This window comes from Epargyreus clarus, unplaced genomic scaffold, assembly GCF_041222505.1.
Source record: "Epargyreus clarus isolate Ecla_fem2 unplaced genomic scaffold, WU_Ecla_fem_2.2 ptg000014l, whole genome shotgun sequence".
Lineage (NCBI taxonomy): Eukaryota > Metazoa > Arthropoda > Insecta > Lepidoptera > Hesperiidae > Epargyreus > Epargyreus clarus.
The window spans coordinates 17,185,799-17,200,237 of record NW_027332222.1 but is presented as its reverse complement, the minus strand read 5'-3'; the positions used below and the strand labels follow the sequence as shown (position 1 = coordinate 17,200,237).

The window sequence follows — 14,439 nt, the reverse complement described above, 5'->3', positions numbered from 1 at the left end:
CAATTTTGTACTTTTGCTTCTAAGAAATACCCACCTAATGGGACGAGGAAGGCAGTTGACCCTGTGAGATAATTAGTGTGCGATGATACAGTGGACGTTAGTAGGACAAATAATTTAGAATGCTTCATATTTTAAAGATGATGGATCCTGTATAGTTCGACTGAAGTGGCAGTTACAGTACAGGGGAAGAGTGAATGTTGACTGAATTACATTGACAATTGGAATGGCAAGGCATCCGTGTTCAATTTTAAGTAGAAAACATGCTTGTTTGTTATATCAATCTTATAATAAATATATATCTTGTCTTATATAGAAAATTCTTGTGTCACAATGTTTATTACCGTACTCCTCGGAAACAGCTTTACCGATTTTCACTAAATTTTATATGCATATTCAGTAGGTCTGAGAATCGGCTACTATCTATTTATCATACCCATAAGTGATAAGGGTTGTTCACCCTTAACATTTTTTTTATTTATATGGCAACACGACGTTTTCCGGGTCAGCTAAATTTATATAAATTGTAACATTTTTTGCTTGTGCACGAATATTTCTGCTGTTGCCTTTAAGAGATAGTTGTCAGAACATTAGTTTGAACAAAACCAAAACCAAAATCGAACAGATATGTACCAATATTTTTGAACCATTTTTCAACGTTTATATCCAAATGTATATTTATTTATTTTTTATTACATCATATTCACTAACATTACAGGAATGCCTAATTCGTTATTAAATGTAGTCCAATGTGTTAGTATACATATATTATTCATTACTTATAATATTCATTCATTATGATTATATAAAAGTTATTGTGTTGAAAAAGAAACAATTATTTTGAAATAGGGGCACATTTATTATACCCACTTTTATTTTTGCCACGGTCCACGAAGAGTCATTCGTTAGCAGAAGGTACGGCTAGCCCGTGTCGAATTGATTGTAATTGGATTACGGCAGCTCTTGCTCTCGCTCGGCAGCGTTGCAGCGCCACACGCGCGGAGCCACCTCGTGTGGCGAGGTCTAATTGGATCGCTTGCCTCGCCCAGCCCTGCACTAGCTTAGCTGACGGTCAAAGAACTCTCACATGATGTGACATTGCTGGCAACTAATATTATATACTGAAACTATGGAAATAATATATTACGAGCAGTGCAGTTCGATTTCAGCATGGATGATGTTAATGAGCAGCAATGAAAGCCTAGTGGTCAGAATACGTATCCAATGTTAACATTTCGACAAACTGTTTACCAATAATATTAGTATAAGAACTGTTATTCATTGAACTATTTTATCTTTTTTATCCTAAATATTGATTGTTGCAGGCTGCCTCGCCCTAGTTATATGCCTAGTGTTGCCTGGGATCCGGGCTGCGGGCCCGCTCGGCCCCTCAGAGCGCCCGGAGGCCTATTTCAATGGCAGCTCGTACATCCGCCTCGCTAAACCCATTTCCCTAAGGCAGCTCGTCGGACTCAGCTTCAGGACTTGCGTGGGTAAGTGAGCATTGAAGACAAATTACGTTAATTATGAAAAGGACTCATTGTGAGTTCAATGTTTAGATGAAATGAAATCTAATTGAAACATCCTTACATTAGTAGTAAAAATAGTAAAAAGGTAGTAATTTAATCGATATCTTGTATAGCACGTGGAGAATCAATACTGGTTGCGAGCAGTGCGCGCCTGCCTCGGAAAACCTGATAATTGTTGGGTAGCAAAAAGCATTAACGCGTCTGCGGCGTTCGCAGATGTCCGCGAGTACGGATGCATCAATCATTGCGCGGTGTAAAACCTTCGAGTATTAAGGATAAAACTCATTACGAACGCCGTCTTGCCGCTGGCTACTGGTCCACTTGCTGCTTTTTGCTCGATCGCCGTCGACCGCTCGTCACATTGACCGTCGCTTTACCGAGGGTCTACTGTTTAAAATATAGCCTATTATCGATTTTCAGGACATCATGTCAACAACCGGTATCATTTTTAGTTCAATAAACACATAAATAAACACACGACCTTAATTGGATGACTGCATTGTATGTGAATTAATGTAGAACATAAACTTTGCGAGTCATTATCTGGACAACAATGAATGAATACGTCAGTAATGTTCGTGACGGCGTCATTCAAGGCAGATGATTGTCAAGGGCTCTTGTTACGTGATCAGTCGAAAGCTATTTGCATAAACACGCGATAAATACTGTACGAGTTGACGGTACTATGACATTTAACAAAGTATTGGACTGCCGCGCGCCACGACAACTATCCTCTATTCAAACTCAAATAGTAAATAGCTACTGTGTATCAGTTGTATAATTATTCAGGTCTTGAAACATACACCTTGATATTCTAGTACACACATCACGAACGTTATACTAATAAGCGGCATGAAGACACCGGTTTGTAACATATTATGTATCTATCTATATTACGTATCTTAAGTTTTCGATTTACCCATATCCCACTATTTTGTAATTAATTAAGATAAATTTTCGTTGTCATGTGTGTGTACAATGCATTACGTAATAAAGTTATTTCTTACTTAATAGTTTTGCGGCAGATGTAATGTGCGTTTGTAGATTCTCTCCTAATAAGTAACTAAGAATCGCAGCTTGTACTATATTTCCCTTATATTAATTAGGTGTGCGCAATAAATAGTTTAGTAGCTGAACGCTATAAGTTACGTTGGAGGTAATAAGCAAGAAGTAATCCTATAATGTGTTTGAAAAACTATTTTTATTGCAGTTACTTGATGGTGTACATGTAGTTAGGTCAGCGAAACGCCCAGCGGCGTTACGTCACGCTGCTCACGCGTGTGTCGACGACCGATCGCCCATTATGTATAGAGTAGTCTTTCCAAACTGTGGAACTTCCCGTCAACATAAGAATATTAGAATACTCGCCGTTATCGAGACTCCTTCGGGTGCTCATCGAATACGCAACTTCTTGCTTAACAAAAAGGAACTTGATTTACCACACCGCATAGGAAATATCGGTAGACATTGTAAAACATGTTTAATGTTATAAATGATGAATGAATGAATCTGAATCTATGATTGCGCAATACCTACTCTAATTTACCAAAACTAATCATGATTATGGTTAAGTAAATGAAAGTTGTTATGTAAATGACGATTTTTCTTTTTAACAGATATTCGTGGTCGACAAACTACAATAAAAATATTACGTGAGTGGTAGGCTGTCCCCCGTTGGGCTATGTTGTGTGTTTATGTTCATCTGTGTAATGGCACAAACCATCTAGTTTACCTTGACTCTACGCTATATGGGCATTTGTTCTCAATCCACATCGACCATATCAAACATCTTGTCGCTTAGAAAAACATAAGTAGTCTTTAAGATTAGTCATAGACATAGACCTTTCATGTTGAAAAATAATTCACGTTCGTCTTGGATGACATAAATATTTTATTAGTTACCATTCGTATATTAACTTCATTCGTTGAAATGGTGATATATTATTTCTTTTAAACATGTTACCTTTATCAGCAAACATTAATGAGTCATATAACTTCCAAATAATAGTTAACAGATAACCCAAAATCGTAATGTTGCCTGAAAAGTGTAAAATTGCAAGCTTTACTATAAAGTAGTAAAAGGAACAGAATAATACAGTCGCTCATGGCACATTATTTTGTGCTCATGGCGCAGTGGCCACCGGTAACGCTACAAAACCCAACAAACCCCCTAATCAGATACATTCTTGTCTAATAGATATTATTCAATTTGGAGCCGTGCTGTCGGATGGAAAATGGTGACATCGATACCTTTCCATCAAAACACAAGAATTATTTCACGCGAGAAATAGGTGTGTCGGTAGTACTTATACAGTCGAACCATACTCATTCTACAATTAACGTATGTTCCCAATTCGTTCTTTCCATGTAGGTGTACAAATTTGCAGACTATTATATTATGGAAGTTATACTGGAAGATGTTCATAGAGACAGGAAAATTGCATTGGAATTAAGGCCTACTTTGAACGCCTCACATTAACTTAGTTATCTTTTCATACCCTTTAGACCAGAATATAGCTAAGCCGCTGCTAAAAAGTAGGAACAATAGATAATAACTCTAGTATTTCCATTTAGCGATTTTCATTACTGAAAGCCTAGAGCCCTCCTAATTGCGCAGCCTCGGCAACTCACCGGCAGTATATTATAATTGTATGTAAATGTGGTCGAAGCCTATTGTGGGCGCACTCGCGGCCGTGACACGCGTGGCCGTAATCCGCCACTACCTTACTCTTAAATAGTAAATACATGTTTATATCCCTAATGCAATAATATTTATCACACAAGCTCCTAGTATATTCATTCATCGTTTCATTCATTGGAGTAACGTTCGAGGTCGTCGAAGACATTTAACTAAACTTCAGTTTGTGCTGTAGGTATATTAACGAGTCATTTAAGATTCGTACGTATAAACTGCCAACACAAAGCCTTCAAATCGACCGTGCGCTAACGACGCGTGGCGTACAAAATTGTTTCCAATTATTATGAATAATATTTACGTGGTGCCTCATACTTTGAGCAGACTTCGAAATATACATATTTATGCGTATATAATTAAAATTATGCCTGGAGATACAGTAAGCAATATACACGCATCCTAATGTTGCTTGACTTATACGCATGAAAGAAACAACTGATTGCATCTATGTAATAATATGTAGGTTATGAGCTCATGAGTCATTGTTTTTAATTGTTTTTGTCATAGCAACCCCCTGCGTTTAATGAACATACTCATGTCATAAATTACGTTTAATTATTAAGGTAAGCACATTTCTTTTTAACACGCTTTTATTAGCTTCAGACGTATGTATGTTGGTATGTTGGTATGTTAGTATGTAACGGAATCTTTGAACATGATTTTAACCCCCTTCAAAACGTCGGATTAACTCGAAATTTGGCATACTTATTAAGGACCGATGACAATTCAATATTTTAAACATTAATATGTTATCGTCGTTAATAAGAAGCTTGGATATTAACGATATCACATTTTTATAACGTTACATTAAAGTAATAAGTGACTCATTTGCTACTACAGTTTAAAAACAGATGCGGGTAGGTGAAGTGGGGACGACACCTTGGCGGCGCTCGAATTAACAGAGAGCGACATTCTGGTCGGAGACTTCAGCAAGAGCAGTCGAATAACGGAGATACTTGTGTAGTTATAATACTTCTAATCACTAGTGTGAACTTACTTACGTATAATTGTTATATCGTTACTCTGTACCGTTTATGTGACTATATTATTACATGACTTCAAGACCTTCAAGATGAGTTTGATTTCATCAGAAGTGTACAAGAACCAGCTCACAATCATGGACGGCGATTCGTAAGTACGAACATACTTGACACAGGAATAAAAACCGTGAGTTAAAACATTATTATGTCATATGTGAATTCATCTTGGTAGAATAAGTAAAAATGGGGGTAGATAAATGTCGTTGATGTAAGGGAAAACTCATTTGAATTAAGAAAATGGATAGATTGAGACTAGTAATTCAATGAAATGTTAATACCCTCTGAAAATGATATACTTAAATTTTGTGAACAAACTTTACTCTTATCAAATTACTTGTTAACATTGTAAACTGTAATTGTGTTTACTTCAAAATAAGTGCATTTTCTGTGAAGAAGTGTCTAAAAGTAATTTTGCAAGGCAGTTCTTGTGGTAAATCTGTCCATTTGGTTAAATTCTGTGGTGTAAAAAGTAAATCCTAATTGTTCTAAAGTTACACCTACTTTGAAATATATAGAAATACACGTACTTATGAAAATATTTTAAGGATCTTTAATCTTAAATGTCAGGCTTTATAGATATGGGAACCTAATGGTTGTTAATATAGGCTAATGTACGCCAGAAATTGCATACAGGTTAGATTTGAATTTATTTTTGATAACTTTTAATGTTTCAAACGGGGTTTACGTATATGCGTTTGTTATTATTGTATGGAAGGGACTATGCGGTAGCAACAAACGCAGTTACAGAGTACAGTATACCTACTTGATATAAGTGACACGTTTATTAAGTTGCAAAATTTTGATTATTCATAATTGTACAGAAATGTATAATATCTACGTGGTACATATTTAACTGCCTGCAAAAAAGTATCACGACCACGGTATTGAGTGGCTGAGTGTACCCAGGAGGGAAATGGTAAATGAGTTTAAGGTTTATTGTTTTTTTTTTTTGGATATTAATTGACTATATTTAAAAATAAACTTGCATTCACATCTACATTGTTCACATTTTCATTTTATAAATCAATGAAAGTTTCCTTTTGATTTCATATACTTGATACGTAATTGTTATGAAAGAAGCATACGTACGTTGCCAAATTTAGATTTCCATCAATTCTAGGCGAAATCACGCAGTACTGTGTACTACTGTGTTTTGACTCCCATAAAGTATAAATGCACATTAGTTAATGATCTATAAGAAAACTGAGAAACTTATGCGCAGCGGTCTTTGTAATATTATATATAAAAATATCTCTCTTATCTCCCATTCTACTTCTGACTGACTCACTTATACATAATATTAAATGTCTGTTTTAAATTTAGTATGCAACGTTTCGTTTTGTATTAATATTTCTTTACATCTCGTAATTTTAAACCTTTAAATTTCAATTTGAATTTGACACATTACACGTCCTTTTGGTTTGAAAATTGGGCACTATCAAATACTGGTAAATGAAGTTTGTACCTTAAACGTTGAGACGCTTAGACTATCGATATTATCAATTATGTGAGCCATTTACGAAATGATAAACGGGATCCACTTTGTATGGGATTGAGAATAAATTATTTTAAGTAAAATAATAATAATAATAATAAATTGATGCTTTTATAACTTGAGCTTAGTTCTATTTACAAGTTACAGCAATTAAGTTATTATACGTATTAAGTGAGAAACGGTCACTGAAGCCTACATAAATTTAGATAGTCTCTTGTATACCATATTTAAAATGAGTCTTGCCTGCGACTTTGTTCATGTGGAGTCAGAATATAATTTGAATTGCATTTTTAAAACGAGTCTTGCCTGCGACTTTGTTCATGTGGATTCAAAATATAATTTGAATTGCATTTTTAAAACGAGTCTTGCCTGCGACTTTGTTCATGTGGATTCAAAATATAATTTGAATTATACAATGCCCTCTGTCAAGATCACGGAGTACGTTAGTAATTTGGAATTCTCCATTACCTGGTCATGTAATGTTTTTAAAAAAAAATGTATACTTTTGACATCAACTTCGTAGTTTTGGTTTTAATGCATTTTCAAACATACAAACCGACAGACAATTTTTCTTTTTCAAATATATTCTATGTAAACACGTGAAGATTTCATTCTTATTATATGTATATCATAGCCAAATGAATAATAATGTAATCAAATAAAAGCATAGGTACATTTCGATGGGATTTTCTTATACAATAATTTACTTTTCATATAAATTTCATACGGTTCACAATTGCGTCATGTCTAGGTTTTCTCTATAGAAACATCGAGCATCTCCTTGAGAGTGTTGGTTGTAAATGATACATATTATATTAATATAATCTATACAGATATTACGCACTAATATAATTTTTATTACAAACTATATAAAAGTCAGGTGAAGCCGAGGCGTTAGAAATATATATAATAAATATGAATTGTTCGGTAATAAGGTGTATCATAAGATAGTTTGACTAACTGTTTGTTTGGCTGGCTGGTATAAAATCATGATCAACTTTAATAGACCTTTTTCAGGTCATAGAAATTTTAGGTTGTGATTGATAAGGAGCCACATGTTATGTAAAACAGTTATAGTTTTAAATCTGACGATCGTGATGAGACAAAATTAGAATCGGACAAGATTATTAAAATCATGTCATGTCATAAGTATTTCAAAATTTTTAAATAAATCTGACCGTTCAAAGTAGGTAAAAATCGAATTCAAATATTCCGTTACATACATACAGGTCAAGTTAATAAAAGCGTGGCAAAAATAAAAGCGTGTTTAAAAAAAATCTTTTATCAGTTGTAGACACAAATAAGTATAGTTAAATAATGGCCGGTTTCTGAAGTCATTTTTCTTGGTAGGTAGTTTACGAGTGTGTATTCAATAACACTATCCGTTTGATAACTACCTACGGAAAAAAAAATCCGCTTCCGAGGAACTCAATGTAAGACAAGGTCTGTTTAAACTCCGTTTAGATTAACGGACCATTTTAATGTGTTTATTCTTTCCATAACATTATTTGATTTTTTTTTTTAAAAACGACGTTTGCGTAAAGTCTAGCAAATCTTCCTTAGTATAATGCATAACTTTTACAGTAAAATAGCCCAAACTATAACTTCCTTATGGGAATCTTAATTTAAAACTTTTGGTGAAATAAAAAAAAAAAAAAAAGTTAAGTAGTTAAGCCATACACAATTGACAAGTATGTCGCTGACGTGAACGCATGGGTCCTTTGCTTTGTTAATTAAATTTTGAAATTCATGTAATAGTATGTATTATTATAACTGAATATAAATTCAATTTAATGTAATGAAATTTCTTTCTGACTTTCAAAAGTGGGTTATGTGGCCCTACTTTGAAAGAAATAATTTGAATTTGTGATAAATAACGTAAAAAAATTGGGTTCATACAACTTATACGTGTTATATTGTGTGAAATTCATGGTTTGTTTACCATTATTTAGTCTTTAACTTTGATATCATTCATTTCAAATATTCACGATATATTATTATTTTGATACTGCTTCATCAGTTGATAAAAGACGTACATTGGAAAGGCAACTATTTGTATAAAATAACATTGTAATAATTAAAAGAAGTACTAAGTAGTAATAAAATAATTTTATAATAGTATTTTGAGTCGCACAGATTCATTTAGTGGCCAACTATAGATCTATCTATCTATCAGTATAACAGTTATTGAACAGGTTGTTGAGCATTCCGAAATGGACTAATAAGATTAACGTCGTTATTCTGATGCGTAACTTTATCGAATCAATAGTTGTTGGAGATTTAACTATTGGACTTAGAATCCAGACATAAGTAAAGTGGGCAGCTAGATGTTGTCATTACTGTAGGTGTAGGAAACTTTTTTAGTTTGATTTTTATTTATCTGTAGTTAAGATGGATTAGTGCAGATGCCTCGAGCAGTGTAATGTTCGCGGGTGTCTCTTGGTGATGCATATGGTTGGGTGTATGTATGTATGTATGTTGGGTGGATGTATTACATTGAGTGAATATTGCATTTTTAGAGTAAATTTGAGTTGAGCACTGGCCGAATGTTATCGTAAACAAGGTATAAAAACTGCGGTGATACATGACTAGAGTGATCCTATATGAACATCACCTAGTTATAACCGTGTGTTTTATTATTTAACAATGGTCTAATGCATTCGCTTCAATACCTGTCGCGCATATGACATTTATGTAAAGAGTCCTTATGAACTATGCCTGCAACAGAAATCCGTGGTGAACACTGTTGGGGCAGATTTATAACCTAGGTAATACACAACTAGTGTGATTCTATATGAACATCACCTAGTTTAAGCCTTGGTTCGGATCAACAGTTCGGGCTTTTTACATGCGAGTCGGTATTGCAAGAAAATGCGTAGAGTTTAAGCCATGTTTTTGATAAACAGTTCGGGCCTCTTACGTGCGAGTCGGTATTACAAGAAAATGTGTAACTCTTCTGGACTTAGGCATTAAACAACTGGTTTTCTTTTGCAGCTCTTGCATCAGACCATACACGATCGAGGACGAACGTGTGAGCAGGACGGCCGAATGTTATCGTCGTTAATAAGAAGCTTGGATATTAACGATATCACATTTTTATAACGTTACATTAAAGTAATAAGTGACTCATTTGCTACTACAGTTTAAAAACAGATGCGGGTAGGTGAAGTGGGGACGACACCTTGGCGGCGCTCGAATTAACAGAGAGCGACATTCTGGTCGGAGACTTCAGCAAGAGCAGTCGAATAACGGAGATACTTGTGTAGTTATAATACTTCTAATCACTAGTGTGAACTTACTTACGTATAATTGTTATATCGTTACTCTGTACCGTTTATGTGACTATATTATTACATGACTTCAAGACCTTCAAGATGAGTTTGATTTCAAATAGTTTTGTACCATTGTCCTTATCAACATCCTCTGGATTAACGATTTTCGAGGCGAGATTTTTCAAACACCTTCAGCAAAGTTCATCGCAACTTTAGATTGCAAATAGGTAATTATTGCTATTTAGTTTCAATAGGCGTAACTTTTATATCGTGATTTTTAGTTTAGAAAATAATAATGTTATTTCCCTATAACTCAAATGTTCTGAAACATATCTATAATGCGCTCCTGTAGAATGATTTTTAGGATTCCGTACTCAAAGGTTAAAACGAAACCCTCTGCGGTCTGTTCGTCTGTCGTTGGGCTTTATCTCTTAAATCGTAATAGATAGACACTTGATTTTTTTACCAACGATGAATCATGGTGGTCGCTATAACGAGAAATACTAAAAATTAATAAATAATTATAGTTCAAAAAACTAAAAAACACGCTTTTATGATAAAATCAACTAAAAAGTAGAAAATAATTTTCAATCTAAGAATCAATTAAGGAACAGTAAATAGTATAATTGTGGAAAAAGTGTGGGGTGCTCCATTTATCAGGTTCGAAAAGCACCCCACACTTTTTCCACAATTATACTATTTACTGTTCCTTAATTGATTCTTAGATTGAAAATTATTTTCTACTTTTTAGTTGATTTTATCATAAAAGCGTGTTTTTTAGTTTTTTGAACTATAATTATAATTTGTTAATTTTGAGCAATGATACTTGGTTTATTATGTCTATGATTATTAGTTAATTTTAGTATATAATATGATCGTAATAATATAATAAAATTCACTACAATGCCAGCTGGGGAATATAAGTAGATTATGTCTCTCCTATCTTAGCTTCTTCTTACTTCAACTAGTTGACGAAACAAAATGGTTTAAAATTATGTGGTGTTTAACCCACTTCGCAGGGCTTCACTCTAAGTATGGTTTATGTCTCGTTTAGGCTTTAATTAAGGTTATGTAGATTAACAACATCCTAGTATTTCTTATTAAGGCAAGGCATACATTTGTATGTAGTCTCTAAACTTTAGTAGTAGTGTTGAGCATACCATATTAACATTAACAAATGATTATTCTTGAACTAACATCAGATGTGTTCAAGTTTACAAGTCAATTTTAAATTTAATGGAAATTTTGAGTTGTAGTGAAAAAGTTTAAGTAGCTTGCCGTTTGTACAGTAAAAAGTAGTCGTTCTGCCGACATCGCGCGAATTACCTTAAGACCTCTAATTTTTTTTTTATTCTTTCTATAGGTACGCGTAATGTATAAAATTTGAAGTGTTTTTACTAAGCGTCATCAGTTAAGAGTACCCACTATTTAAATATACGTTTGAAATTGTGAAGTTATACCTAAATTCAAGTTAATTTTTATTAAGTCAAGATAATTTTTATTTACGTAAATTTTAAAAATGTCGGGTCATCGATATTCAATTACAACAATACTGTACTTATAGACCTAGCATTTTATCAGAGCTAGAATTTTTACGACTAATAGTTTATACGCTGTTTTAAAAAAGAGTGACCCTTATAAATGTAGCTTGTACAAAAGGTAAACACATAAAATAAATAAAAAGTCCTCGAGTCACCATACTTTCTTTCAGCTGCATATTACACTATTCTCATAAAATCGGCTCTGCTACAATGACTTAAACCTCGGAGCTCTGATATCTTGATCTATTAAAAAAGGTTGTATTAATGTTAATTAATTAAGTAAATTATTTATGTACTTAATAATAAGTGATGTTTTGAAATGTGTAGGTGGCGAGTTGTTCTCGCAGCGGTTCGAGGGCTACACGCTGCACGTGACGGCGCTGTTCGAGCAGGTGGTGGTGTCGTGGGCGCGGCCCGGCCAGCCGCAGCGCGAGGTGGGGCTCGCCAAGGAGACGCTCGACAACCGCTGGCACTGGATCGCGCTGCGCTACCGGCCCAACCCGCCCTCCGTGCTGCTAGAGGTCGATAAGGACACACAGGTACACGCAGGACACGTATATACCTTTACCTTTCAGATATATGGAACCTACTCCACCAAGTCCAACCCGGAAGAAAAAGGTTCGTCGAAGAAGTTCAGGAGTTCGAAGGCAATCAGTTTCAGTTATTTTTCAACCATATACGAGGCCTACGATTTATCCAACATAAATAAGCAGGATTGTAGGCTTTGCTTGTACACAAGCGCCATTTCGCCTCTTAACGATCACTAATCCAATGTGCCATATTTATCACATCCGACTGTCAGCCTTTGAAAATCGGTTAAAAGGGAATCTTTTCTACCAGAACACGATAGAGTACAGTGATAGACAGAGATATAGGTATGTAGATATGTCTTGGCAGACGTACATCCTACATATCGCCGATAGTATATGCTTCCAAAACGTAAGCCCGAATTGCTTCGAAAAAAGAATGGTACGACCGCTTGGTTTTTTGTTTATTGGCTCGACTTGGCGGAGGCACTACCGTACCTCCAGATTTATTGGTATCTGTCAAATTTAACTATCAAAATACTGAAAGACTACTTATTATGTAACTAAAGTTTTACGACGCTATTTACGTTTTATTTCTCTAAAGTTACTCCTTTTATTCTTACTCTTCTATTGTATTGTTTTTGTGTGCTCCATATTGTATTAGCTACGATTTTCGTCTATTACCCGTATTGACTATCTCCCAATAAAACATCTATTTGAGAGGCAAATGTCGCGGAAGGTCAATCCAATCACCGTCGTATCCTTGACAGAGTCCAAATCGGCTTATCTCGACCGCTTTCACGTTTGATCGTTCACTGATCTTCCTTCGTAGTGTTACAAGGCAGCTGTAATCACTGTTTCGTTACGCATATCTTTGAATTTTTTGTAATTAAAAATAATACATTTAATATATTTTGAATGTATTTTTTTCACTTTTAAGTCACTAGCAATCGGTCATGCTGCCTACGTTCAATGTACGTGCCTTTGTTCAGCTGTCAAAATATGTGGTCACAAGTATATTTCTATATTCAGACTCATTCATAAGTAGCGACTCAGAACCGAACATGGCAAGTTAAGAATAAACCTTTTCCTTTCCGAACATGGCTAGTTAAGAATAAACCTTTGCAAATAGGGCTCTACCAATATTTAAAATTTATTTTGTAATGGAAATCACTAATATGGCCATAGATTAGTAATGATATCTTACCGCCTTGTAATTGACGAAGGAACGGCTTACGGTTTTAGTGTATGTACACGAAATCACGCTAATACTAATCTATGAATATGGCTAGTAATTCATGTTAATAATACATAATTTTAACACCCTTAAGTTGATTATGTAATCGCATAATGGCAAAAGGGAATTGGTGCAGCATCAAGTGCCGATTATCTTAAGTTTTGAGTTTATCTTTATGCATGCTAATGTAAGATGACTGCTTGACATGACAATACATACATAAGCATAATGCTGTCTTTTACGGAAATAATGCAGTAAAATTTCGTTACAATGTTAAATCACGACCGATCACTTCAATAATATATTAATCATCCCAACGTGGCAAATCTATATAAAAATTACATCAGCACTTAATGTATATAATGTAAAGTAAATATAAAATGTTTATCTTATTCCATCTGATTTTAAAGATATATTGCTGGACCCAGTATCAATCAATCGGCTGTTCCTAGTATCTTTGACGCTCTCACTGTCTTATTATTTTTATGTCATCGATCTAGTTACTTAGGTGCAATTTGTTGTTACATTCTCTTAGCAGCAATTCAACATTTTTTTGCCTCAACGTTAATTGGAATACCGAGAAATATTATTGTATTAATTAATTAAAGGTGTCATTTAAACATCCGTCCATCACTTAAACACGAATATAATAATATAATATATTAGCAATTTAATATGATGTTTATGAATAAACATAGCGGAGTAATCGCTTGTAGTGTATAAATGTAATAAATATGTCCGTGCGGTGCAGGTGATATCGAACGTGACGTGGAACCCGGAGCTGCTGTCGCCGGGCGCGCTGGAGGCGGAGGGCGCGGTGGTGCTGGTGGGCAACCTGTTCAGCGGCTGCGTGCACGAGGGCCCGCAGCTGGAGTTCCACGCGCAGCACGCGCAACACAGCAACGTGCGCTTCGGCTCCTGCCCACTCACCACTGACGAGTGTACGTTACATAAACACTTACAATCAAACACTGTAACACACATACTATACACATACTCTTCATTTTATTCGTTTGCTCATATTACATGGAGATTATTGAAACTCTTTATGAATTTTACATTTTAAATAAATATGCGGAATTGGTGGTAAGTGGCTACTGCCATCG

At 34.8% G+C, this 14,439-nt stretch overlaps 1 protein-coding gene across 2 annotated transcripts in view; it reads left to right on the top strand.

The window, feature by feature from the left end:
* crb (cell polarity complex component crumbs) overlaps positions 1 to 14,439 on the top strand; it is a 57,193-nt gene that overhangs the window by 12,434 nt on the left and 30,320 nt on the right. For both annotated transcript variants that reach the window (XM_073079296.1, XM_073079295.1), the window contains exons 2-4: positions 1,323 to 1,490; positions 11,897 to 12,108; positions 14,085 to 14,274. In XM_073079296.1, coding sequence (XP_072935397.1) covers positions 1,323 to 1,490; positions 11,897 to 12,108; positions 14,085 to 14,274 — 570 coding nt within the window. The remainder of the gene's footprint in view (positions 1 to 1,322; positions 1,491 to 11,896; positions 12,109 to 14,084; positions 14,275 to 14,439) is intronic.